The sequence below is a fragment of the Neolamprologus multifasciatus genome, unplaced genomic scaffold, assembly GCF_963576455.1.
Source record: "Neolamprologus multifasciatus unplaced genomic scaffold, fNeoMul1.2 chr03_unloc_2, whole genome shotgun sequence".
Classification (NCBI taxonomy): Eukaryota; Metazoa; Chordata; class Actinopteri; order Cichliformes; family Cichlidae; genus Neolamprologus; species Neolamprologus multifasciatus.
In genome coordinates, this window is record NW_028181972.1 from 299,521 (window position 1) to 327,482 (window position 27,962).

A 27,962-nucleotide genomic window follows, 5' to 3' on the forward strand; every position below is an offset into this window, starting at 1 on the left:
TACACTGTTATAGTCTGTTCAGAGAGCAATGCTTCCACTACTGTAGATATTTTCATAGCACTCTGTAGATCTGTTTACCTCACAGTGCTTCATCTTTATATATGTATATTTGTTCATAGTATACCTGTATACTTGCCCGTCTCGAGAGGTGGGTAGTAACGAGTTACATTTACTCCGTTACATTTACTTGAGTAAGATTTTGGAAAAAAAATGTACTTTTAAAGTACCTTTTTTGCACAATACTTTTTACTTTTACTTGAGTACATTTGTGAAGAAGAAACGGTACTTTTACTCTGCTACATTTCCAAAATTCGACTCGTTACTTTAAAAAAAATAATTAGTTTAACATATTAGATAACATGCTGCTGGTGGAGTTTCCTGTAACTTTTTTACCAATCAGATGTGGCCATGCAGTCACATGACCAGTTTGAAACTGTGGCGGGCAGAGCCGCCCAAGCGTATCAAAGTAGCGACACACGGAAAGAAGAAACACATGAAAACATGGCAGAGCCAGTTTTCTACGCTCGAGCTGAAGAGGATGAACAGCATTTTCCTCACATACAAAGAATGTTTTGCTTAAAAGCAGCACCAAAGAACAGCTGTATCTTCAGTGAGAGCCAAAACAAACCAACTTTTCAGCGTGAAACAACTCAGCTCGTGTAACCTGAGGAAACGGTAAATTTTCTCTAAATATCTTTTTAGCTGTGGTTAGCTGGATGTCAGTCTTATGTTACAGACGCTGTGTCGAGCTCGAGCCGCGAGTCATATTTTCGGCGCTACGTTGTAGTCAGATAAGGTTGTGGGTGTTTTGTGCAGCGTCAGCTGTCTTTTTAACTGCTCGCTGGTTAGCTAGCAAGAGCTATAAGCTAACAGCTAGCCTGGTTAATGATGCTGGAGTTCAACGCACATGCAAACAGCTCGTCTCTACTGCTTTAACTGTTAAAATAGAAGGCAATACTGCGGCTGACAGGGTTTATTATGTGAAACAGCAGCTTGTTTAGTTTAAACAGTCTGCATTAAGCTGGGCAAACACTGCGATTTCTTTCAGTCACGTTATTCAGCTCCTGCTCAAACTGTACAATTAAATCGCAGAGGTTAGATGTTCATAGGTCACGATGCAGGGTCTCACACTATATGGCCTGATGCTCTGATGCAACCTGAGTACTTAAACTGTGCATTCATAACATGAAGCTTATCATACAAAATCTGTCCCTCGCTCTCCCTCTCTCTGTCTTACAGACACACACACCATCAACTTTGCTAAATTACTAATGAAAAACATTGACCAGGCAGCTGTGATTGAGTAGCAATGTCCATCCAACTCTTTTCATGGTTGTTGTAGTCATAATAATTTTGTGAGGCCACATTGAAAAGCGTTGGATACAGAAGCGTAGACCTGCCACCCAGGCAAAAGAAAAATAGAGCTATATTACATTATAACATGAAAAGTTTATTATTATAGTATACTATTGTTCTAATAATATTAGATATATATTGTTCTAACAATATACTTTTCATGTTTGTACAATATACTATCATTCAGGTACAATATACTTATTACAATATACATAATTCTCACGTTCGTACTTGCACGCGTTCTTATTTTAAACTTAATCTGGAATGCAAGATTTTGTTTTTCAGCAAGAGTTAGTAAAAAACACCTCCAGTGTGATCAAATTTTCTTGCCAAACATCCGCAGCTTGGCAGTGTATACAGCACTATAATGACCAGACCTTTTGAAAAGCTTACATCTTTCCACAGGTCTCCACTTCATCAGACATCACCTAGACACAGAGCTGGATGAGGCCAGCATAAACAGCGGCCTATTTGACGAAGATGATGGATCCATGGGGTCAGGAAAGCCAGAAGCAGGGGAGCTGGAGAGGTACCTTTCATTTCCATTCATTGAAGGTGTGGATCTATTGCATGGCTTTCATCACATCAAGAAGCTGTTGATCAAATCAATACAGCTCTTCCTGCATCTGGAGCTTGTGAAGGACTCATGCAGGATTCCTGTTCACTGCTAAACAGTTAGAGCTTCACAAAAAGAACCTTGAGAGCAAACTGCTGCTGAAGCTTAACCATCACCTCACTGAGTGAAGAAATGGAACATTTTGCTAAATATGAAGAAATAGATTCACACCCATACAATTTATGGTAAACTGAGCTGCCTTGTATGAACATATGTTGAAGATGCCTCATTCTAATGTTTTCTCTGAGGCTGCTATGCCATTTGGAGCAAAAATGAATATAAAGTTTACAGCATATCTTGTCACTGGAAATTGTTTGCACTGTTTATATATTTATATTATTTACTGTAGGTATTGGTGAAAAAAGCTTTATGTTGTGAAAAACTGAAATCTGGAAATTAGAATTGTTGTGCCTTATTTTGTTGAGTTTTTTACATATGTTCCTGTTGAAAATACTAAAATTTGTATATGTATTTATTTATTTTTGTTTGTCTGATAGCATTTATTTATAAAATAAATCGGACATTTCAAACAGTTACTCGCTACTTGAGTAGTCTTTTCGCCAAGTACTTTTTTACTCCTACTTGAGTAACTTTTTTGACGACTACTTTTCACTTTTACTTGAGTAATAATATTTTAAAGTAAGTCTACTCTTACTTGAGTACAATTTTTGGATACTCGACCCACGTCTGCCGTCTGTATAGCAATATAGAACTGTCATATGCCGTGGGAGTGTCTGGTCGGGTGTGGTCCAGGTTCCTGTTGTCCATCCCCTGGGGTGGAGTTGGCCAGCTCATCACCTGCTTCCAATTTCCGGGCCTCCATCTAGAGGGTTTTTAAGCTGGTTCTGTTTCCTTCCCATTTTCCAGTCTGCCTAGAACCCTAGGACTTCACACTCACCTTCTCCTCCGCCTGCCCTCCAGCCCATAATTCAACTCCCCTGGACACCTTGGAACCTGGACCAGCTTCCCCACACTCTCAACTATCTCTGGGATGCTCCCACGGCAACCCCTTCCCCGCCTAATAGCCGGTGTTTTCAAGTAAACACAAGACTCTCCACTAGTACCACTCACCTCTGCCCTTTAATTGTTTTCCAGATCAGTAAAACCTTTCTCCTGTGTTTGCAGAAGTTCCCGCCCATGTTCTCCTTGTGTTCAACGTTCGTTTCGCCGCCCTCGGGCCTCCCTCAGTTTCTGTGAATAATTTCTGTTAGACCCAGTCTTGTTTAAGTTCCTTTTCCTTTCAATAAATTGTACATAGTTCGAGCAATTGAGTCTGCTCTTGAGTCCACTGCATCCTTGTTTGTGACAAGAACAGCTGTATGCTATACAGATCATCTGTGTATCGGTTACAATATTATTTTTCATTTTCAATTTTTTCTTCAGTTTCATTTTAAGTTGGCATCATTTTAACCCCACACACCCTAAAATTCAGTATTTGTTGATGAGATGTTGAAGTGTTAATTGAACAAAGTTAAAATACAGTGGAACCCCGACTTATGAAATTAATCCGTTCCCGAGGGTCTTTCGTAAGTCGAACATTTTCTTAAGTCGAAGCAGCCATTGCACCTTTTGAGTGAGGTGATGCTGAACGATAGGCTATAGGCTAATTGCTAACTAGAACAACAATACGTCGTTCAAGTGGAACAGCGAAGCACGAGTACGGAAGCTAAGGGGTTGTCACATGATTCGGAAGGCCTTGTGGGCATTGTAGGCTCAGCCAATCAGAGCCAGCGGATTTCGTTACATGGGCATTTTGCCGTACCACGGGCAGAAATATTGCCATTCAGTGCCTTCGTAACTTGAATTTTTTGTTAAATGGGGTATTCGTAAGTCGGGGTTCCACTGTATTTTTCACATGATTTTGACTGAGAAGCATGTTTATGTCTCTTTCTTCTTTCTGTAGAGGAGGAGCTTGCCAGGGTGCGGTCAGCCTTTGTCTGGAGGGTAACAATAGAAATCCTTAAACTGCTCCTTGAGGCCCTTGTAAGTGATGGTGTCTTAAATAAGTTGGAGGAAGAATCGATACTGGAGGGGAACCCACTCAGAGCAGACAAGGCACGCAGCTTAATTGACACAGTGAAGAAAAAAGGAGACAAAGCATGCAAGATAACAATCAAACATCTTCACATCAAAGATCCTTCTCTTTTCTCTCAGCTGCGTTTAAACTCTGATCCATCTGCTCAACAAGGTGAGGTCATGCATCATATACCATGAATAAAAATGGTCACCTTGCAGTTTGTTGAGATGTGAAAGTGCCTCAGAATTCATTGTAAGAAAAAGGAGAGGGCAAGAACGTCATTCTACGACGAATGTTTGGATTTGTTAAATGCCTGCAAATGTATTTTCTAAAGTACATGGAGGAATTTTGATGATCATCATAAAACCGTGAAACTACTTAGATCTAATGTGAGCTGTATTTAATTAAACACAAGTGTTCTTTACTTTTAAAACCATGCAAACTGATTGCCTTAAAAAAAGAAAAGTCAGAGTGTTTCTCTAACAAGAGGACACTATTTAAGCATTGGTCATTTGACTTAAATGTTTAATGAAAAAAATGCCATATTTACATTATATTATAATTTACTTTATTATATTTATAATATAATAAATATATTATATTTATAATAAAGTAAATTGAGGCCAGAAAGGGTTTACATTATCTTTTGCCATTGTAATTTACGACAAGAATTAAATGTGAATTACTGAATCTCTCTCAGATGCTTCTTTAAATAACATAGCAGTGGGGAACATTATGACACTTCAATGTTGTTATTTTTGGTTACAAAGTTTGGAGAAGAGGCACAGAAAGCAGAAACCTGTTTAGCCTGCACATGTTGGCATCAGGAGGTGGCTGTAGCTCAGGAGGTAGAGCTGGTCACCTACTAATCGGAAGGTTGGTGGTTCGATCCTTGGCTCCCCCAGTTTGCATGTCAAATATCCTTGGGCAAGATACTAACCCCAGGTTGCTCTCCGATGCGTCCATCGGAGTATGAATGTGTGTGAATGTAGTTAGAAAGCGCTAAGTATAGATAAAGTGCTTGTGAGAATGGGTGTGATTGGGTGAATGTGGCATGTTGTATAGAGCGCTTTGAGTACTCCGGGAGAGTAGAAAAGCGCTATATAAGAATCAGTCCATTTACCATTTACCATTTACATATGAAAAGCTGCAAAGCAATGCAGATGTGTAGGTTCAAAACATTTAATGTGGTTGTTTTCAGGAATTACATTTAGGAATTCCTGAAACCCCTTTTTGATTTCTGGTAGAATGAGTATATTAAAAACTTGATAGGTTAAACAAAGAGCAAAGTACATCACATAGCTCCTTCAGACCAGATTTGTATTTTTCCTTCTTTTTTCCTTTTTTTGATTCAGATGCTGTTCAGAAATGTCAGCCTAAACTTAAGTCTGTCTTGAAGAAGAAGTTCCAGTGTGTGTTTGAGGGGATCGCTAAAGCAGGAAACCCAACCCTTCTGAATCAGATCTACACAGAGCTCTACATCACAGAGGGAGGGACTGCAGAGGTCAATGATGAACATGAGGTCAGACAGATTGAAACAGCATCCAGGAAACGAGACAGACCAGAAACAACAATCAGACAAGAAGACATCTTTAAAGACACACCCAAAAGACAGGACCTGATCAGAACAGTGCTGACAAAGGGAGTGGCTGGCATTGGGAAAACAGTCTTAACTCAGAAATACACCCTGGACTGGGCTGAAGACAAAGCCAACCAGGACATCCAGTTCATATTTCCATTCACTTTCAGAGAGCTGAATATGCTGAAAGAGGAAAAGTTCAGCTTGGTGGAACTTGTTCATCACTTCTTTACAGAAACCAAAGAAGCAGGAATCTGCAGCTTTGAAGACTTCCAGGTTGTGTTCATCTTTGATGGTCTGGATGAGTGTCGACTTCCTCTGGACTTCCACAAAACTACAATCCTAACTGACCCTAGAAAGTCCACCTCAGTGGATGTGCTGCTGATAAACCTCATGAGGGGGAAACTGCTTCCCTCTGCTCGCCTCTGGATAACCACACGACCTGCAGCAGCCAATCAGATCCCTCCTGTCTGTGTTGGCATGGTGACAGAGGTCAGAGGGTTCACTGACTCACAGAAGGAGGAGTACTTCAGGAAGAGATTCAGAGATGAGGAGCAGGCCAGCAGGATCATCTCCCACATCAAGACATCACGAAGCCTCCACATCATGTGTCACATCCCAGTCTTCTGCTGGATCACTGCTACAGTTCTGGAGGATGTGCTGGAAACCAGAGAGGGAGGAGAGCTGCCCAAGACCCTGACTGAGATGTACATCCACTTCCTGGTGGTTCAGGCCAAAGTGAAGAAGGTCAAGTATGATGGAGGAGCTGAGACAGATGCACACTGGAGTCCAGAGAGCAGGAAGATGATGGAGTCTCTGGGAAAACTGGCTTTTGATCAGCTGCAGAAAGGAAACCTGATATTCTATGAATCAGACTTGACAGAGTGTGGCATCGATATCAGAGCAGCCTCAGTGTACTCAGGAGTGTTCACACAGATCTTTAAAGAGGAGAGAGGACTGTACCAGGACAAGGTGTTCTGCTTCATCCATCTGAGTGTTCAGGAGTTTCTGGCTGCTCTTCATGTCCATCTGACCTTCATCAACTCTGGACTCAATCTGATGGAAGAACAAACAACCCCAAAGAAGTCTGACACAGGAGAATCTGCAGAGACACACTTCTACCAGAGTGCTGTGAACAAGGCCTTACAGAGTCCAAATGGACACCTGGACTTGTTCCTCCGCTTCCTCCTGGGTCTTTCACTGCAGACCAATCAGAGTCTCCTACGAGGTCTGCTGACACAGACAGGAAGTAGCTCACAGACCAATCAGGAAACAGTCCAGTACATCAAGTGGAAGCTTAGTAAGAATCTGTCTGCAGAGAAAAGCATCAATCTGTTCCACTGTCTGAATGAACTGAATGATCGTTCTCTAGTGAGGAAGATCCAACAGTCCCTGAGATCAGGAAGTCTCTCCACAGATGAACTGTCTCCTGCTCAGTGGTCAGCTCTGGTCTTCATCTTACTGTCATCAGAAAAAGACCTGGATGTGTTTGACCTGAAGAAATACTCTGCTTCAGAGGAGGCTCTTCTGAGGCTGCTCCCAGTGGTCAAAGCCTCCAACAAAGCTTTGTAAGTAAACATGAACTCATTGCTTCATTCTTAAAATCATGGGAAATAAATCAGAGGTGCTCAGTTCAAAGATCACTGCCTTTTAAGAAAAATTAAAAAATAGTCACTTAGTCAAATATGATACTTTAAATATTTCTCTCCAGCAGGACATGTCAGCATTTCTGAAATATTTTTGTCTTTAACTCTAATCAAAGCACAACCCAGATCCAGCTTATAAGAACATGAGCTCTAATCCTTCATCCCCTCTGACAGGTTTATTATCCTCAAGTTGTTCACTTGTCTCCAACAACCAGGAGTTTAACTCTGTTTTTTTAAAAGCAAATACTTGAGCTACCAGACTGCACCTACATCTTCTTCAGATGTTCTTATTTTAAGATCTGGTTTGTGTCTCATCTTTATTGCAATCCCCAATGTCTCTCTGTTTTTCAAATATAAATCTGTTACCTCGGTGTGGCCAGAACAACATGGTGAAGCCAAAATATAGACAAAGGTGAAGGAACTGAATATTACTAGACGTGAAAGCTTTATTTACACACAGGAACTTGACACTTTGACTTTTTAACATGAACTGTGAACTATGGCGGAAGTCAAGTACTTGAAGCTGTGAGCATGAAGTGGGCTCTATGGTAGGTTTCCGGAAATGGGTCTTGGTTGATGGTAATCTGAGTCACTGTAACAGAGGAAGAGCAGCATCAGAAAGATCACTGGTGGAGGTTACAGTAAGTGAACGAGGTTATCTTCAATGTCTTACTTGGGGTTTCTATAGCTCAGGAGGTAAAGCTGGTCTGATCTGACCTACTGATCGGAAGGTTGGTGGTTCGATCCCTGGCTCCTCCAGTCTGCATGTCAAGTATCCTTGGGCAAGATACTAACCCCAACTTGCGCTCCGATGCATCCATCGGAGTATGATTGTGTGTGAATGTACTTAGAAAGCACTAAGTACAGATAAAGTGTTTGTGAGAATGGGTGTGATTGGGTGGATGTGGCATGTTGTATAGAGCGCTTTGAGTACTCCAAGAGAGTAGAAAAACAGTATATAAGAATCAGTTCATTTACTTTTCAGCAGTTGGAAAACAACTTGGGGAAGGCAGGTAGTGAGGTCCAGGTGAGTACTTGTTAGCTTTGAATCCAGCCAAAGTGGTCCAGTAAGTCTAAGAGACGAAAGGCATTAATGTGGCTGTGAGTAAATCAAGAAGACCAGCATCCAGGAAAACGTGACTGAACTGCAAGGGTGAGTAGATGATCCGAGGATTAGGCAAGGCAAGGCAAGTTTATTTGTATAGCACAATTCAACAACAAGGTGATTCAAAGTGCTTTACAGAGACATTAGAAACAAAAACAAATAAAAGCATGATTTAAAATTGATTAGAACAAGCAAACAAACTAACTAATTAACAAACAAACAAACAAACAAACAAAACAGTATATAAAATCAAAACAGATAAAATCAGAACAGTAGATAAAATCAGTAGTTAAAATGTAAGTTTTGAGTGCGGATTTGGTGCTTTATTCAAATGCAGCTGAGAACAGGTGAGTCTTCAACCTGGATTTAAATAAACTGAGTGTTTCAGCTGATCGGAGGCTTTCTGGGAGTTTGTTCCAGATATAAGGAGCATAAAAGCTGAATGCGGCTTCTCCGTGTCTGGTTCTGACTCTGGGAACTGATAAAAGACCGGATCCAGATGACCTGAGGGATCTGGAAGGTTCATACTGGGTCAGGAGGTCACTGATGTATTTTGGTCCTAAACCATTCAGAGCTTTATAGACCAGCATCAGAACTTTAAAGTCTATCCTGTGACGGACAGGCAGCCAGTGTAAAGACCTCAGAGCTGGACTGATGTGGTCCACTTTTTTGGTCTTAGTGAGGACTCGAGCAGCAGAGTTCTGAATGAGCTGTAGTTGTCTGACGGATTTTTTAGGTAGACCTGTAAAGATGCTGTTACAGTAATCAAGCCTACTAAAGATGAATGCATGGACTAGTTTTTCCAGGTCCTGTTGGGACATCAGATCTTTTATCCTTGATATATTCTTGAGGTGATAGTAAGCTGATTTTGTTATTGTCTTAATGTGTTTTTCTAAGTTTAGGTCTGCATCCATCACTACACCCAAATTTCTCGCCTGGTTTGTGGTTTTTAGGTGTATAGACTGAAGTTCTCTGGTGACCTGTAATCGTTTTTCTTTGGCGCCAAAGACTATTACCTCAGTTTTGTTTTTGTTTAGCTGGAGAAAATTGTGGCACAACCAGTCATTAATTTCCTCAATGCATTTACCAAGAGCCTGTACAGGGCCTCGGTCTCCTGGTGACATTGTGATATATATTTGTGTGTCATCTGCATAGCTATGGTAGTTTATTTTGTTGTTCTTTATAATCTGTGCCAGTGGGAGCATGTAAATGTTAAACAGAAGAGGTCCCAAGATGGAACCTTGGGGAACTCCACATGTGATACTTGTCTGCTCAGATGTGAAGTTACCTATTGATACAAAGTATTTCCTGTTTTCTAAGTATGTTTTGAACCAGTTTAGTACAGTTCCTGAAAGACCTGTCCAGTTCTCCAGTCGTTTGAGTAATATGTTGTGGTCAACTGTATCAAATGCTGCACTGAGATCCAGTAAAACTAAGACTGACATTTTTCCACTGTCTGTATTCAGACATATGTCATTAAACACTTTGGTCAGAGCGGTTTCAGTGCTGTGGTTCTGTCTAAAACCTGACTGGAAGGCATCATAGCAGTTATTCTGTTTTAAGAAGTAATTGAGCTGTTGAGAAACTGCTTTTTCAATGATCTTACTTAAAAATGGGAGATTTGAGATCGGCCTGTAGTTGTTCATTTGTGTCTTGTCGAGATTGTCCTTTTTTAGTACAGGTTTAATTACAGCCGTTTTTAGTGATTCTGGAAACACACCTGATAATAAAGAAAAATTGACGATCTGTAACAGGTCTGACTCTAAAGTCTTTGAGACCTTTTTGAAAAAACTTGTTGGCAGGACATCTAAACAGCAAGAGGAGGAGTTCAGTTGACCTAAGATGTCCTCCAGGTCTTTGCTGTTAATCGGGTGAAACTGTTTCATGGTGTTTAAACTGTTTTTCGGTGGACACAGTACATATTCTGGATCTGCTGTTGATGTACCAATTGCTTGTCTAATCTTTTGGATTTTTTCTGTGAAGAATTTGGCAAAGTCATTGCAGGCCATGGTCGAATGAAGTTCAGCTGCCACTGACACAGGAGGGTTTGTTAGCCTGTCAACTGTAGAAAATAAGACCCGAGCATTATGACTGTTTTTGGTGATGATGTCAGAGAAGTAGGACCTCCTTGCACTCCTCAGTTGTAAATTATAATTGTGAAGTTTCTCTTTATAGATGTCATAATGAACCTGGAGGTTTGTTTTTCTCCATCTGCGCTCAGCTTTCCTACACTCTCTTTTTTCATTTTTCACTAGTGTGGAGTTTCTCCATGGAGACTTTTTCCTTCCAGAGATAACCTTCACCTTAATGGGAGCAATTGTATCCATTACATTTAACATTTTAGCATTGAAGCTATTGACGAGCTTATTGACTGAACCTCTGGACAGGTCAGGTGTTAATGGGAAGACCTGGTTAAATATCTCACTACTGTATTCAGTTATACACCGTTTTGTGATCACTGCTGTTGATATATTTGTGTGGGCTGAGATTTTACTTTCAAAGAAAACACAGTAATGATCGGACAGGCCCACATCAGACACAGTGACCTTTGAAATGCTCAGGCCCTTGGAGATCAGCAGGTCAAGAGTGTGTCCTCTATTATGTGTGGGCTCTGTTACATGCTGAGTCAGCCCAAAGTTGCCCAGAGTGTTACTCAGGTCTTTAGTCCCTTTATCCTGAGGGTTGTCCACATGGATGTTAAAATCCCCAACAATAATTACACAGTCGAAATCAACACAGATCACAGACAGCAGTTCACTGAGATCATTAAAAAAGTCTGTGCAGTATTTGGGAGGCCTGTAAACATTAAGAAACACAACTTTGGATGGGGCCTTCAGCTGTAAAGCCACATATTCAAAAGACTGAAAACTTCCAGGAGATAGCTGCTTACATTGAAATGATTCATTAAATAAGACAGCAACCCCTCCTCCTCTCCTGCTCACCCTGGCCTCACTGATAAAACTGTAGTTAGGAGGGGTCGTCTCGATGAGAACAGCTCCACTGTTACTTTGGTCCAACCAAGTTTCAGTTAAAAACATAAAATCAAGGCTGTGCTCAGTGATTAAATCATTAATTAAAAATGTTTTCCCAGCTAAAGATCTAACATTTAATAAAGCCAACTTAAGTGTTTTAGAGGCATTACTTGTCCCCTCGTGTTTGGGAGCAGTCTGTGGCACACAAGGTATGTTTACTATATTTAAAGATCTTTTAGAGTGCAGCTCTCTGTGTTTTGACCAGGCCACATGTCTCCTTCTGTCACCTAAATTTGATTAGGAGGTTAGCAGAGTTGTTGAGAGTGCTGATGTTATATTCAGCCTAGTAGATTACTGTGGACAATGGACAGGCTGACCAGGCTTCACCCAAAGGCAGAAACCAGAGTCTAATGGAAAATCACAGCTGCTCACACAGACCATGACAGCAGCATGACCCCCCCCCCCCCCCCCCCAAAGCATTCTCTTTCAATTGGCATCATCATTTGCCTCTCCCTTCTCCAATTTCTGATGTGTCCACCTTTACAATGATAACTGTGATCAGGGTGAACCAAAAAGGTGCCGTGGTGAGCAGATACTTCAGTTTGGTGAATGCAGTTTCAGCTTTGGGGGACCAGATGCATGCTGAGACTTGAGTGGTGCAGCTACCTGACTATAGTTGCAAATGAACCGTGTATAAAAATTTGCTATTCCCAAAACCCATTGGAGATGCTTCTGGGATCTACAATGGGTACAAGGGGTAGGTCACTCTGTGAAAGCTTTCACTTTTGCCAGATCCGTCTTCACCTGCCCCCGTGCCAAAATGTAACCGAAAAAAGTTATTGATGAGGAATGGAATTCACACTTTTCTGCTTTGACATAAGGTTTATTCTCCAGCAAACGTTAGAAAAATAGCATGGACATGAGACTGATGTTCCTCGCAGGTTGTGGGGAAAATGAGGATATCATCCAGATACACCAATACGAACCTGTCACGTAAGTCCCGGAGGACATCGTTAACTAATCTTGAAACATTGCGGGAGCATTAGTTAACCCAGGCGGCATGACCAAATACTCGTAGTCCCCCAATGGCATGTTTAAAACGGTCTTCCACTGGTCTCCCTGATTGATCTGGAAAAAGTGGTAAGCGTTGCGGAGGTGGGGTTTTGTAAACCCTGTGGCGCTGTGAAATGGCCTGAAAGCAGAGCTAATGAGGTAATAGGTACTTATCCTTGATGGTAATATCACTGAGGCCCCTGAAGTAAATGCATGGCCAGAGAGAGCCATCCTTTTTCCCCTCAAAAAAGAAGTTCCAACTTGAGATGGCAATCATTGGATTATGCCTGCACCAAGGGATTCCTTAATATACTTTTCCATAGCCGCACACTCAGGTCTAGACAGGTTATACAGCCAGCTAGAAGGCCGGGTGGAGCCAGAGAGTAGTTCTATGGTGCAGTCATGTGGTCTGTGAGGTGGCAGTGAAAGCGCTTTACTTTTGCTAAATACTTCCTGAAGATCATGACATTTGGTGGGCACAGAGGAGAGATCTAAAACAGTCTCAGTGTTGGTTGACGGTTCCACCCTCTGACCTGACCAGTCTAAGTGTCGGTTATGTAATTCTAGCCAAGGAAACCCGAGTATGAGTGGTTTGTGAGGTGCATGAAAAGCAAAAAAGGTAAGTGTTTTCTTGTGATTGCCAGGGGTGACAGGCTCTGTGCGGTGAGTTATGTGAGGGGACACTCTGTTATTTAATGACTTAGTGGGAATGGGCGGATTAAGGGCGCATAGAGGGATGTTTAACTGTCTCGCTTACTCAGACTCTATGAGGTTCTGATTGAACAAGAGCCTGAAAGGTTTGGTTAATTAGCACAGACACTTGGAGTTGCAATCTGGGTTTTTTTTTTGTTTGTGTGAGTATCCTCCACCCTTATCCCTGAACTTAGCAGTGGGCAGACCCTGGTGTGGAATCGAAAACAGACAGGTTCATCACGAGAAGCAAGCTGATCTTTTATGGTTTGATTTAATGACTGAAAAAAATACAGCGGACGGTGGTTAGCACTGTTGCCGCACAGCAAGAAGGTCCTGAGCAAAAGTCTTTACAAACTCAACCAGGAAATCATCATGCGAGCAGAAAGAAAGAGGATGAGCAGATAGGTAAGCAAGAGAAACCCGCCAGCGTCCCAGGTTTCCAGAGAAGGTTCAGGTTCAAGGTACCTGAAATGGGATGTAATTCAATCCAATTTTATTTATATAGCGCCAAATCACAACAACAGTCGCCTCAAGGCACTTTATATTGTACAGTAGATCGTACAGTAATAGATACAGAGAAAAACCCAACAATCATATGACCCCCTATGAGCAAGCACTTTGGCGACAGTGGGAAGGAAAAACTCCCTTTTAACAGGAAGAAATGTTTGGTCTCAAAGTCAAAGCACAGATCCATCCAGTCTCTGTATTTCAGCTTATTTTCTTTATACACACATTTAACAGGAAGAGATTCGGACAGCTAGTGTTTACCTGACATTACCTGCGTACCTCACAGTTTGCTGGTAATGGGCATAATAATTACTGAACAGAGACGTCCTGCTGTGAACTTTGTAGCTGTGGATCTAAAATGTAAATATACATCTGAGAAGATTTCTAATCATGATTTTATGAGCCCCCACAGTTTGATTCTGTTCATCTGGACGTAGCGTTTTCAGTGGGAGAAACGTTTTGTCACTCATCAAGGTGACTTTCTCAGGCTCAGCTGACTGCAGCTTTCCCCAATCTTATAAAAAGTACATCTGCATAATGACTGAAACCTAATGGTCAAGGAACTGACCTCCCAGCCTATTGTTCCTTCAGTGGGCTGGTTTCAGTCATTATGCAAATGTCCTTTTTATAGGGTTGGAAACCTGCAGTCGGCTGAGACTGAAGAAGTCACCTGGATGAGTGACGAAACGTTTCTCCCTGAAAGCGCTACGTCCAGATGAACAGAATCAACTTTTGGGATTTACTAACCTGAATGATTGAGCATGCATCAAGACAAGTTTTTATGAGGTTTACAGTTTCTTATAATTTCTAAACCAGAAGGTGGAGGAGATGGAGCTCATGATAACTGGCTACTGCCCTTCAGCGTGCTTTATGAAATCATCCAATCAAAATAAAGTTGGCCTTTAGGGAGAGCGGGGCTTTAAAGGGGAATGAGCCAAAGCAGCTTTTAGACAGAAAATGAAACGAGAGTCTGCACCAAGTCCAGGATGTGATACATTATTTATAAGTACATTTACAGTAATCACACATATTAGAATTAATAAAGTGACCAGCAGTACTGTAGTAACTGTAATACTGCAGTACTCACAGGCCTGTGCCAGCAGACACTGAACTACTGTCACTAAATTAACCTGCTCTTCACTGGTTTCCATTTACATACATTGGAATAATTGTGTTTAATTTGAAATATTTTTCTTCTGTTACACTTAAATTGTTGAACATTTTTTTATTTAATTGTGCATTGTAGTGTACTCATTTGTACACATTTGATTACTAATGTTCAACATATAAAGAGATTTTATTTGATAATAAATATTATTGTTTTATTTATTCTTGTTTTTTTCTTCAGGCTGAGCAGCTGTAACCTGTCAGAGGAAGGCTGTACAGATTTGTTGTCAGTGGTCAGCTCCCAGTCCTGTAGTCTGAGAGAGCTGGACCTGAGCACCAAGAGCCTGAATGATTCAGCAATAAAGCTTTTGTCAGCCAAACTGAGTATTCTGAGGTCTGACCGATTTGTATTCTTCCTTTTCTTTTGTTTGTTTGTTTGTTTTTAACTGAGAAAATAAATCCAGCAATTTAAACAGTAATGGTTAACTTGATCAATTTACTGTTGTTTCGTACCACATCTGCTCAGCATAAAACAACAAGGATTCTTAAAATATAAGATTAGTTATTGCACCCTGATTACACTTTAACATCAGTCTTTGTTCATGTTTTCATTTTCAGACTCAACGTCTGTGAACTTTTAGCGGAAAACTGTGAAGCTGTGTCCTCAATGCTCAGCTCTCAGTCCTCTACTCTGACAGAGCTGGACCTGAGTATCAAAAATGTGCAGGATTCAGGAGTGAAGTTTCTGTCTGCTGGACTACAAAGTTTAAACTGTAAACTAAATACTCTGAGGTCAGATCAATTGACATTTGTTTTTTAAACTGAACCAATTAAACATTTTATTCAAGGCTTCCAGTTCCGGCGCTCGTGGGGATGGCAACCTAGTAAGAGAGCTCTTGACCAAAACTTATTAAAACTGCCCCAAGTAAATTAATACACTAAGTGTATTAAGGGGCGATCGTGGCTCAAGAGTTGGGAGTTCGATTGGTAATCGGAAGGTTGCCGGTTCGGACAGTCTCGGTCGTTGTGTCCTTGGGCAAGACACTTCACCTACTGCCTACTGGTGTTGGCCAGAAGGGCCGATGATGCGATATGGCAGCCTCGCTTCTGTCAGTCTGCCCCAGGGCAGCTGTGGCTACAACTCTAGTTTCCCTCCACCAGTGTGTGAATGTGTGTGTGTGAATGGGTGGATGACTGGGTGTGTAAAGCGCTTTGGGGTCCCTAGGCGGGACTAGTAAAAGCGCTATACAAATACAGGCCATTTACCATTTAAGTGCACATAAAGAGGAAAAAGATCCAATAGAAATATTGTGCTCAGATTTGAGACCTTACGGGACAATCACAACCTGACAAAATACAACTTTCATAGATACTTACAGCTGGGATCATATATTGATCATGAATGCAAACTGTCCGAGTTCAATGATGCTGAGTCACATTTTTTCTTCATCCTGAAAAATGCAACAACCATGATCCCTACTAAATCTTTTCACTTGATCTCACTATTACTTGGTTGTTTTTTTGGTTTCTTTGGTTTTTTACATTTACTTCTATTACGATTGCTTGTTTATTTACTTATTTGTTCACCATGATTGCAGCATTGGCAACCCCCCAGTTTGTGTTTATAGTTCCATGTAATGTGTTCTATATATCTCCTTCGGGAGAGCATGCGAGCAACTCTCCTAGTAATAGCTAGTGGAGGTTAATATGCACCCACTGATCACTTTGTTTATCATTTGCTCTCCTGGACTTAATCTAAAACCTGGGAGGACTTTGTTCCCATGTTATTCATATACTGCTATGCAGATGGTTTTTTCTTGTCCAGTTCAAATAAAGATATATTTAAAAAAAAACATTTTATTCAAGTTCATCCACATGATGTTCTATCTAAGTATGTTAAGGTTTCATCATAAATAAAAAAGATGGCATGTAATATAATAACAAACTTTACATAAGTATTATAGATTTTCTTTTATTTTTCAGACTGGGTGGCTGTAACCTATCAGAGAGAAGCTGTGAAGCTCTGTGCTCAGTCCTTAGTGCCCAGTCCTCCAGTCTGAGAGAGCTGGACCTGAGTAACTGTGACCTGCAGGATTCAGGAGTGAAGCTTCTGTCTGCTGGACTAAAGAGTTCACAGTGTGCAGTGGAAACTCTCAGGTCAGAATTCAAACGTTAACACATATGATCATTTAAAATGTGAATTATATTATTGATTGACTTATCTATAGATCTTTTAGCTGAACTTATATTTATATTTGAGTGGATTATTAGACTCTGAATTACTGTGTAAAATTTGTCACAGTCATTTGTTTGTTTATTTTTAAACAAAATTCATGTACTGGCCATTTTACATAAATTTGGCTAATCTTCCACAATATATACATTTGATTTCATTAGGAACAAAATGTACAAATTACATATTTTGCTGGATTTTGGGTATTAATGAAATTATTATGTCTTTAATGACACCACATTTCCATATGTAGGAGGTTACTGGTGGTATTGTTTCAGTGTTTGAGTTTCCCAGGCAAAGAAACATCTGGAATTTAACAATACATGTTTTAAAGCTGTTTTCTCCAAAGGGATTTGTATTAGTGATGGTAAATTTGATTCTTTTTACCGAATCGAGTTTAAATGAGTCACTCACCAAAATTAATCGGGTTTTTTAAGTCATTTGAGTCACTGAGTCATGTCCCAGAGAGTGCCAAAAATGTACTTTTTCACTCAAACCTAATTTGTTTTTATTTTCATGTAAATCCTACTGCTACGATGAGTGATTGAAAAATAAAAACAACTATTTTATAGAGCAAAAAAGAATAAGATTTCTAAATTGGACATTTATTTTGTTTATGTTATTAGTATTTCCTCAAATGTGTTAAATATATATTTTCTCATCTAAATAATTTAGTCAAATAGTGACTTTCAGATTATTTTACTTACATTACTGCAGCATCAGACACAGTTTTTTTAAATAGTGGTGGAACTGAGTTCATATATTTCATATTTTTCCTTTAGTCTGCTTATCATCTTTGCACAAAAACAAAAGTGTAGACTGAATGTTATGTTGCATCAGTCAGACTATCAGGCTTCATCTCAGATGAAGGAGTGACTCTTCCATGGTAACAAACTGTGAGTTTCAGCAGCTGAGAGGCAGGAGGGAAGGGTGAGTGAGTGGTCTTGATGCATTCTCAATCTAGACTAGAAAGAGGGGTGCTGCTCTTACGGCGACCAGCAGGTTGTCTCTCTCTGTCAGTGTTTTAACTTATTTTATTTCATTCTTTTATTCCTTTAAATATTTTTTTTTTTGCCTGAGGAAATCCTATAGCATCGGCTTGTGCTTTGTGGAACTTCTTTTAATGAAGAGTAAGGGTTTTTTATTTCACATGGTTTTATTGGCAATCCTGACGGTTGTTTGGAGTCATTGCTACTCTCAAACAATTACATACTCACGGGAGTTTCTTCTGGATCTTCGGTGGAAAGGCCCGTCTCTGGACTCTTCTCACCCTCCAGTGTTTCCCAGCTATGGATTATCCAGTAACGACAGGGGCACTTTTGTTTTTAACAGAGTCAAAGCAAGGAAGCAGGGTAAGAAGGGAGGCCTACGTCAGCGATTGTAAATATGATACAATAGTATTCCTTTACCATCAATAATCCTGGCTAATGTGCAGTCTCTGAGGAGTAAATTGGATGAACTGCATTTGAATGTCGCAGACTTACGTGACTACAGGGATACATGTCTAATGGCATTCACAGAGACTTGGCTCAAGGACTCTGACCCTGATTGTTCTCTGGAACTAAATGGCTTCGGGTTTCCCATACGTTTGGATCGAGACCCCGGAGCTACCCAGAAATCTCAAGGAGGAGGGGTGTGTTTGTATATAAATCAGAAATGGTGTAAAAACGTGACCGTTCGTAGACAAGTGTGTCTGCCTGACATTGAGCTCCTCTCTGTGTCTTTGAGGCCGTTTTATCTGCCGAGGGAATTCCCACAGATCAACGTCATCGTCGTTTACATCCACCCTAAAGCGAATCCTAAGAATGCGACTGACACCATCTTCAACGTCATCAACTCACTACAATCTCTCTCTCCTGAGGCTCCTAATATTGTTCTTGGGGACTTTAATCGCTGCGACTTGAAGAAAACACTGAGCAGTTTTTATCAGTATGTGAACTGTCCCACACGCTTCAATAAAACTCTGGATCTGTGTTACGGTTCCATAAAAGGTGTGTATACATCTGTGGCTGGCCCCGCCCTCGGATCCTCGGATCACAACACGGTGCATCTTCTGCCAGTTTACAAGACTGTGCTGAGAAGAGAGAAAGTGAGGAAACACCGCATAAAGGTTTGGAGTGACGACGCCTCTTTAGCCCTGCAGGGCTGCTTTGACTGTACAGACTGGTCGGTGTTTACAGAATCATGTAGAGACATTAATGAACTCACTGACGTTGTCTGCAGCTATATCTCATTTTGCAGAGACATGATTATCCCTTCAAAGGTTGTGCATTTTTTCCCTAATAACAAACCATGGTCTTCAAAAGCTCTTATGAGGCTGATTCATGAAAGGAAAAAAAGCTTTTATTGAAGGGAATATCTTGAAAGTCAGAGAAATTAGGAAGGAGATCAGATCAGAAATTAAAAAAGCCAAAATAAAATACAAGGATAAGGTAGAGGCGGAGATGGGTAGCAATAACTTAAGGTTTGCCTGGGCAGGCATGAAACACATGACTGGCCACTGTTACAGTGACTGTAATAAGATAAGTCTCCCTGGTTTTAGCTCAGACTCTCAGTTAGCCAATGAGCTGAATAGATTTTATTTGAGATTTAATGATAATAATAATTCAAGGAATACGCTTGATTTCTTATTAGAGAGCACCAGAGCCCCCCAGCTTTGTTCTTTGATGAAAGAAGGGTGGGAAATCTTTTTAAAATGAGTAAGACTAATAAAAGTCCAGGTCCTGATAATATTTGTGGCCAGGTGCTTAGAACATGTGCTGAGCAATTATGCAATATTTTTTATTACATCTTTCTTTTATCTCTTCAGCAACAGAAGGTTCCAGAGGAAAAAATCAACTATTTCTCCAGTTGCTAAGACCACAAAACCTACATCATTAAATGATTTTTGGCCTGTCGCTTTAACATCCTTAGTGATGAAGTCCTTTGAAAAACTTGTCAGGAAGGAGATCCTGCAGCAAGTAGAGAAGTTTATAGACCCACTACAATTTGCATACAGGCCTCGTAGAGGTGTTGATGATGCAGTGGTCACTCTGTTGAACTTCCTTTATCGCCATCTTGATGGTGCCAAAGCTCATGCTCGGCTCTTATTTATTGATTTTTCTTCAGCTTTTAATTCTATCCAGCCACATCTTTTAGTTGATAAACTTCTTAACCAGTTTAAACTTGATCTTAATCTTGTTGGTTGGATTTTAGACTTTTTAACTGACAGATCTCAGTGTGTGAGAGTAAACGGTTGTTTTTCCAAACAGCTGAACTCTTCTGCTGGTTCACCACAAGGTTGTTGTCTCTCTCCTCTACTGTATATTTTGTACACTAATGACTGTTGCAGTACACAGGCCAACAGGCATTTCATTAAATATGCAGATGACACAGTCATTGTAAGCCTCCTTCATGGTGAAGAGGATTCCCATGGGCCTGTTGGGGATGAGTTTGTTTCGTGGTGTGATCAGTCCTTCTTAATGATCAACACCTTGAAAACCAGGACATGGTTATTGACTTCAGGAAGACATCCCCCCATCCTGCACTAACAGTGGTAAATGTGCTGCCATTGAACTGGTGGACAGTTATAAGTATTTGGGGGTTGTTCTTGATAAGACTCTGTCCTTTGAGTCACATCTTGCTGCTACATTGAAAAAGGTTGTACAAAGACTTTTTAAGGAGGTTGAGAGGTTTCAATGTTTCATCTGAAATGATGACTCTTTTTTACAAAAGTTTTATTGAATCTGTTTTAACTTTCTGTATCATTGTTTGGTACGGTAATATGTCCCTGAATAATAAGACCAGACTTAACAACCTGGTTAAAGTGGCTGGTCAGATTTCAGGGAGGTCTCAGGTCCATGAGGTCAGTTCCTTAATCATAATTATGCAAATTCTCATGACCATTGATCAACAACTACTGATCAAGGCCCACTGATCAAAGCCCACTGATCAATGGCCATGAGAACCATTCACAGAGAGTTGGGGATTGGCTGCAATCACAGCATTTTAATCATTATTTTAAAGGCTGTAGATTGGAGCCATTGCTCTAACAGTGTACAAATGTAACAGGGCTTGGTGCTGATGCTAACAGTGCTAGCTGCTTCAGCCTTTATTTACACATTATAAGCACATTTAGCTTATTTTAAACAGTATATAAAACAGCTAGTACTGCTGGGACTTTATATTTTCACAAGCTAACATGAGCCAATCAGTGAGACGTCTAGCCATGACAGTTGTATGTTGCTGTGAGAAGAGTTGGGCTACATACAGTGATGCTAGTGTTAGCCATGTTAGCATGTTAGCTTCTGTGTTTTTATAGTTTACACTTCTTGTTTATTGTTAGCTTCTCTGTTTAGTTGCTTTAGGGTGTCTTAGTTTACTTTTCCTGCTTTATTTTGGTAGTTATCGTGCTTGGTGTCATAAGTTCAGTTTGACTTCCTCCCCTGACATTGTCTACATTAGTTTCAGCTGTCGAAGGTTTTATTGAGTGTTTTCTTTTTCTTCCATTTGAACAATAGTGGTGCACTCTATGCTTGTAGCTGCTGTGTGCTAAGATCTTCTGTCAAACAAGATGGCGCCTGTGTTTGGCTTTTCCGCCGCTACAGCTCGCTGGAGGCAACAATGTAGTTTTTCACTGTCGTCAATCATTTTTTGTAAAGTCATTTTTGCTCTTTTGAGTTCTGACTTCATTTCTGCTGCTTTAAATTATGATTGGGAGATACTGTTAACCCTTTAAGGCTGGTCAGAGCGGGAATGCTCAGTTTTGCATAACTATTTTTAAATGCCTGTAGATCTGCAACCACGTAAGCTAGTGAAAGCATGTGAAACCGGAGTTGTACTTACATCTTATGCATCCAGCTTATCCTAGGTCACCGTTTCCTTCCACACATAGCTTTGCAAAAGTTGCATGAAAACCACTTGCAGCAACAAAAAAGTAATATTCCAGAAACACACTTTGCCAATCCGATCAGCTGTTCATAGCACTTCCTATGTTGGAATAGACGTCAGCCCGAACTATCGTATGTCCGCCATTACCTGCCCGAAACCTGAAGTGACGTCATTTTTGCAGAAATTCTAGTTGTTTGTTTTTTTTACCTTCAAGGCCTTATAAGCCTACACTGGTGTTTTTAAAAGTCATGTTTGAGTTTATGCTTTTCTGTATAGTTTCTGGGATGCTTAGAACTCAAATTACACAGTTGGTAATAGTTTATTTTGATGCACTGCAGTTTTTCTTGCAAATTTGCATTATAATATTTATTTTAGTTTTTCATGCAGTATATAAAATTTGGTGTATCTCAAAAATAAAACTATGGATACACTCAAATTACATTTCCTGTGGTTGGAAACTATTTTGTTCAACTTTTTTTTGGTTCTTCAGTTTTGAGGGATAAACCTCTTAAATTTCTCTAACTACAAATATATGTAAAAATACAAAACAAAACTATTTTAAATTTTTTCTAGTTTATTGCACTTTTTTGCTGTATATGTAGTTACTATGGACTGAATGCATACATATTATTAAAATTTGGGCTATAACGGTTGTATTGATGTATAGCAACTTGAACTGCTCCCCAAAATGGCACTACAGCAGTGGTTCCAAAACTTTTTTTTTTGCTGGTCCCCCCTTTGTTTTACACGAAAAACGTTCGCGCCCCCCCACGTGTGAACAGCATGTACACGCACTAACACATCCTCCAACCACACACTCCCATATTTTGCTCCATTGCGGTTTATTTCACACTTCAAACATTTAGTAAACAATTACGCAAATACAAGTAATCTGCAATAAATTACAGGTAGTAAGAAAATAAACTACTAACTCTTTTACACTACGTCCACACCTACACGGGTATTTTTGAAAACGCAGCTGTTTCATCCAAACAGCGTTTCAAATCACCAAAAACTGAGAGTTTTTAAAACTCCTTTTTTGCGGACGAGGAATACAGAGTTCATCTGGCAACGTCAAAGGTTGCGCCTGTTTTCACGTCACACTGTGCGCCACATTATTGTTTACATGAGATGAAGTGCAGAATGGCAGATAGAGACAAAATACTGTTAATCTGAGTATCTGCAGGTTTTACACGCAGTTACTGTCCCTCCATTTACAAAGGCGTCACGGGTAGTTGTGTTTTCTTCTTCTGTAATAATAATCAACATTGCTATCAATACATTTTCAAAAAATGCCTCTCTGTGGAAATTGGTTCAAAAACATAAACAGCTGTGGGATCCTGTTTGTCTGTGATTTGAACCTGGGGACAAATCGTGGCAGGATCAGCCTGGTGTTATTTGTGTCCCACTGTAACTTTACTGTATAAAGAGCAAACATCTCCAACATGTCAGGAGTAGTTAGTCATTACAACAAGTGTTTGTGAACTAAAAATCAAGAATGTGGGATCCTGTTTGTCCGTGATTTAAACAGCCCAGCGCTGCTCCCGACGCAGGGAAAACCAATCCTGCAGGGAGACCTACCTCGGCACTTGTGCAGGTGAAGCCAAAGGGAAGATTTGCTTCATCATATTTTCTAGTCTTTGGTTTAGAATGAAGTTGGTTTGGAAACATATTCAGTGATGCTTCATCTCCTTCTTTGCGTTTCTGTGAACTTATCTAAAGATAAGCTCTGGCGGACTTGGTTCTATGGTAGGTCTTAAAGGGTTTAACATCAAAGATTCAGTGGAGAGCTACTGTAACAGCGGAACAGAAAAACTCTTCCTCCCCTGGTGTGCTACTCTTCACTACCCGCAGGACTTCCACCCTCAAGAGATGGAAAAGGGGAACGAGGGCCGATGTCCAGGTGAAACTGAGAAGGTACCAGAGGCTAGCATCTTGGCTGTGGGGAGAATCCTGGTGCCTGCGGCCACTTCCTCTCCTGACATTTAGTTAATATGTTACGCCGGTCCTGGGCTCTGTGGCTCAAAAGCAGTTTCTCACGGTGTGTCCGTCAAACGTTCACTGTTTTTATTGATAACAGCTATGTCTGCTCATCGATCATTGCTTCTCCCAGCTCTGGAGTCGCCGCATTCATCATTCAGAACACTGTGTAAAAATAACAAAAAGTGAATGCAAAAGTGCACAAATATTTATTTTACGTGTTTGATGTGTGTGGCGGGGCGTGGTCTGCAGTGCCGCTGCAGGGGAGGTGGACCCACCTGAGCGGCATCTGCAGTCACGCCCCTCAGGCGTAAAGTCTGTGCTCTCTCGGCTGTTTTTTTTGGTGTGTGTCGGGCTGTGAGATGAAAAGCTACAGCCGGCTGTGTGGGTACAGCAACCATGTGTGAAAAGTGGTCAATAAAGTAATGCTACAAAGCGTGTTCATGCAAACATTGTGGGGTCTGCCGTGGTACAATGGGACTTCTGCTCATGAACCTCTGTGCACAGCGTCTGCAGATCTGAATGATGAATGGCAAACGACACTGATTTGCAGCGGCATAGGCACACTTAAAATTTCTTCTGAAATTTTCGCTTTCTAGTTTAACTTGTTATTTTACTTGGATCCTTCATCTCCTAAACTGATGACCCAAAGGCGGATTATAAACCAAGATGCTGCTGGAAGGTTCTCTGCCATGTTTGACCCTCACATGGCTCGTAGTGACCTCGACTCACGTATTTTATCTTTTAATGATCAATGTAAATTGTTGGAAAGCCCACTGATAACATGTTTACATGGCTAAAATGTTATGGCTCATTCATTGATAGTATTTTCGCCGTAGAATTTGTTATGTCCTATATTATTGAACCCACCATGTCCATGCTGATGCTCTTTGAACGCACCACATAGGTACTCGAGGCCATGCAGTGGCTGCTAGTCTGTGTTCTCAGTATTTTTATGTGTCAGTTCCAGTTTTAGAGCTCTAACGTGCAGCTATCATGTTAGGAATATGTTAGGAATAGACAGGAACACTGAGCACACTGAGGTCAAATCTTTATTTTACCACTCGCTGCATTCTTGATGTTCATGAATTCAGCAGGTTCATGATTGTCTGCAGCATTAATCTCATATTTCCATTAAAAGTGTTGAATTTGACTGTTTGATGTTCTTTATGATCTCTGGCACCAGTTCATCTGTAGGCTGAGCTCAGTCCATCCATTTAGTGAAATGATGTTTAAAGGTCTCCTTGTTCTGTGAGCGTGCACAGATCCTGAAGCAGAAAGCCTGGGTTACAGAGAAATGATCATCACTGTGATGATGCTCATCATCTCTGGTGGGATTTGAGGTTTTGTCAAAGCAGCAAAGAAAGCCTGGCTATGTTGGACTGGGTGTGGAAGCAGCTCCCAGTTTGAGTTCAGGAGACAGACACCCTCTCTACTTTACTCGGAATTCTTTCCACTTCCTCCATTGTCTATCGTATTTACATCCCATCAGTCTAATATTGAATGTTATTTTTTCCATCTCTGAGATCTACAATACTAATCCAATCTCGCTGAGTGGGAGGGTCTGGGTGTAACCACTTCTTTGTGATTGCTTCTTTGGTTGCGGCTAGAATTATTTTAACTAGATATAGTCCTCCTTTTGTATCTGTTCTTTTATGTTTCCTAGATACATCACTTGGCAGGTGTTTGGAAGTGCATAACCCAGAATATTATCCATGGTCATTTTAAGGTCTTCTTTTTAATTTTTATGCACTTCCAGAATACATGTGAATGATCTGCTTCTGTTTCTCCACACAGTCTCCAACATTTCTGTGGACTTGAGGTCTGTTTGCTTTTAATTTTGGGTGTAATGAAAAAAAACGTGTCAAATTTTTCCAGCAAAATTCCCTCCACAACGGCGAATTCGTTGTGCTGTGTTGTATTTCACACATACTGACCCATTCCTTCTCTGTTATAGTTATGGCCAGTTCAGCTTCCCATTTCTTTTTAAGGTAAAAGGTTGTGTCCTGTCTATCTTCTTCTAATGATCTATAGAAAGTGGAAATGGCTTTAAATTGTTTATGTTCATAGCAATTTTTTACTATTCCAACAATACCCAATGATTTTTTCAAGCCAGTCAGACTTTATTTGCTTTACGCAATAATCCCTAACTTGCAGATATCTAAAAAAATCTCTATTTTCCAATTTGTATTTATTTTTAATTGTTGGAAACTCATTAGTCTTCCATTTTTCATTAGAGTACAAACTGCTGTAATCCCTTTTAACTCCCACCGTTTGAATGTTTGGTCCAATTGTCCCGGCTTAAATTTTTTATCATGTCTAAACCATCTCAGCAAAAATAATTGTTCTTTTAACTGATGTTTTTCTATTACTGTGGGCCATATGTCTAATGTAAATTTCACAATTTGATTCATTCTACTTTTGTAAGAGGTCATTAATTGTTTGTCAGAGATACACTTGAATTTTGTTTCCCTCAATTTCTTTCTCAATTTCCTTTCATTTCAATTTCAATTTCAATTTCAATTTCAACTTCCTTCCACCGTGCCTCATATTCTGGTCTACACCAACCAACAAGAGGTCTAAGTTGGGCTGCGTAAAAGTATTCCCTTAGGTTAGGCAAAGCCATCCCTCCCTTACACTTCGGGAGTTGCAATGTTGTTAGCCTTGTTCTGGGCTTCTTCCCATCACATATAAACCTTGAGATCATCTTGTCCCATACTTTAAATTTTCTTTGAGGTATAGGAAGTGGGAGTGATTGAAACATGTATCTTGGGAGAACGTTCATCTTTATTATTTGAAATCTAGAGTAAAGGTTTGTAGGTGTTGTTGACCACCGTTCTAGGTCTTTTTTTATGTTACCCTCCACCTGATTGTAGTTTGTGTCCATCATAGCAGATAATGATTTTGTCAAGGTTACGCCCAAATATTTCATGGTATTAAAGTGCCAATTTAATTTATATTCATCTCTAATCTTTTTAGAAGGTGTATACCTGAATGATAAAATTTGTGTTTTGCGTACATTAATTTTGTAGCCCGACAAGTGTTTGAAGGTATGGAATAGTTGCATCAAAGTTGGAAAGCACTTGTCAGGATCTCGTAAGAAAGCAATGACATCGTCAGCAAATAATCTAATAAGATGTTTTTGTCCGGCAAGAGTTACCCCCTCCAGATTTGGATGCTGCCGCACTGCTTGCGCTAGTGGCTCGGCATATAAAGCAAAAAGAATTGGTGACAAGACAAAGCCCTGTTTTGTGCCTCTATGTAGCCGAATTCTGTCCGTCAGGCTACCATTCACCTTGATTCTGGCTGTAGGTTGATTATAAATTGTCCTTATACATTGTATTGAACTGTCCTTAAACCCAATTTTTTTCAATACTTCAAATAGGAAGAGCCAACTAACACTATCAAATGCCTTTTCTTGATCTAAACTTATTAACACAGTACTGATATTGGTCTTTTCTGCATTGTCGATAATGTGAAGGACTCTCCTTATATTATCCTGTGCCTGACGTCCCTTAATGAATCCGGTTTGGTCCACTTCTATCAAATCTGGTACAAAGTTTTGAAGTCTTATGCTAATAATCGAGGCGTACAGTTTGTAATCGTTATTAAGAAGGGAAATGGGTCTATAGTTATTGCAATACTCTTTGTTCTTACCTTCTTTAGGTAAAATTGTGATGGCAGACACCCTCTGTACTTTGAAGATCAGCTGCAAACTTTCCTTTTTGATAAAGCTTATAGTTAGAGCTGGATCAGGTGACCCTGAACCATCCCTTAGTTATGCTGCCATAGAGATGGATAACAGACGGATTGTTGTTTTGTGTGTCTGCAGTCTGTCAGGCTGTCTGATCACAGAGGAAGGCTGTACTTCCCTGGCCTCCGCTCTGACCTCCAACCCCTCCCATCTGAGAGAGCTGGACCTGAGCTACAATCATCCAGGTGACTCAGGACTGAAGCTGCTGTCGGCTGGACTGAAGGATCCAGGCTGGAGACTGGACACTCTCAGGTATGGAGAGAATGTCTGATATAGGAGGAAGAGCTGGAAACATTTCCTGTGTCCTTCACTCACTTCCTGTTTGTTTGCTGCAGATGAGACATGAACAATCACACATGCAGGAATATTTTCAGGGACAGACACACTAACTGGATAGTACATGGATATTTATGTAGGGGGTCTCCAAGGAGTCTGGTTGCAGGAACATTTAGGTCACAGGTGTACCTGAGATAGA

At 40.4% G+C, this 27,962-nt stretch overlaps 1 protein-coding gene across 2 annotated transcripts in view; it reads left to right on the forward strand.

Moving 5' to 3' along the window:
- The window catches only part of LOC146490479 (protein NLRC3-like), a 124,431-nt gene that overhangs the window by 63,073 nt on the left and 33,396 nt on the right, over positions 1-27,962 (forward strand). Inside the window, exons 4-9 of one of the 2 annotated variants that reach the window (XM_085153183.1) lie at positions 3,876-4,160; positions 5,345-7,136; positions 14,893-15,045; positions 15,270-15,443; positions 16,635-16,808; positions 27,566-27,739. The exons of the other annotated variant lie outside the window; for it this stretch is intronic. Of the exons in view, the coding sequence (XP_085009309.1) occupies positions 3,876-4,160; positions 5,345-7,136; positions 14,893-15,045; positions 15,270-15,443; positions 16,635-16,808; positions 27,566-27,739 (2,752 nt within the window). The remainder of the gene's footprint in view (positions 1-3,875; positions 4,161-5,344; positions 7,137-14,892; positions 15,046-15,269; positions 15,444-16,634; positions 16,809-27,565; positions 27,740-27,962) is intronic. 2 annotated transcript variants of the gene reach the window in all.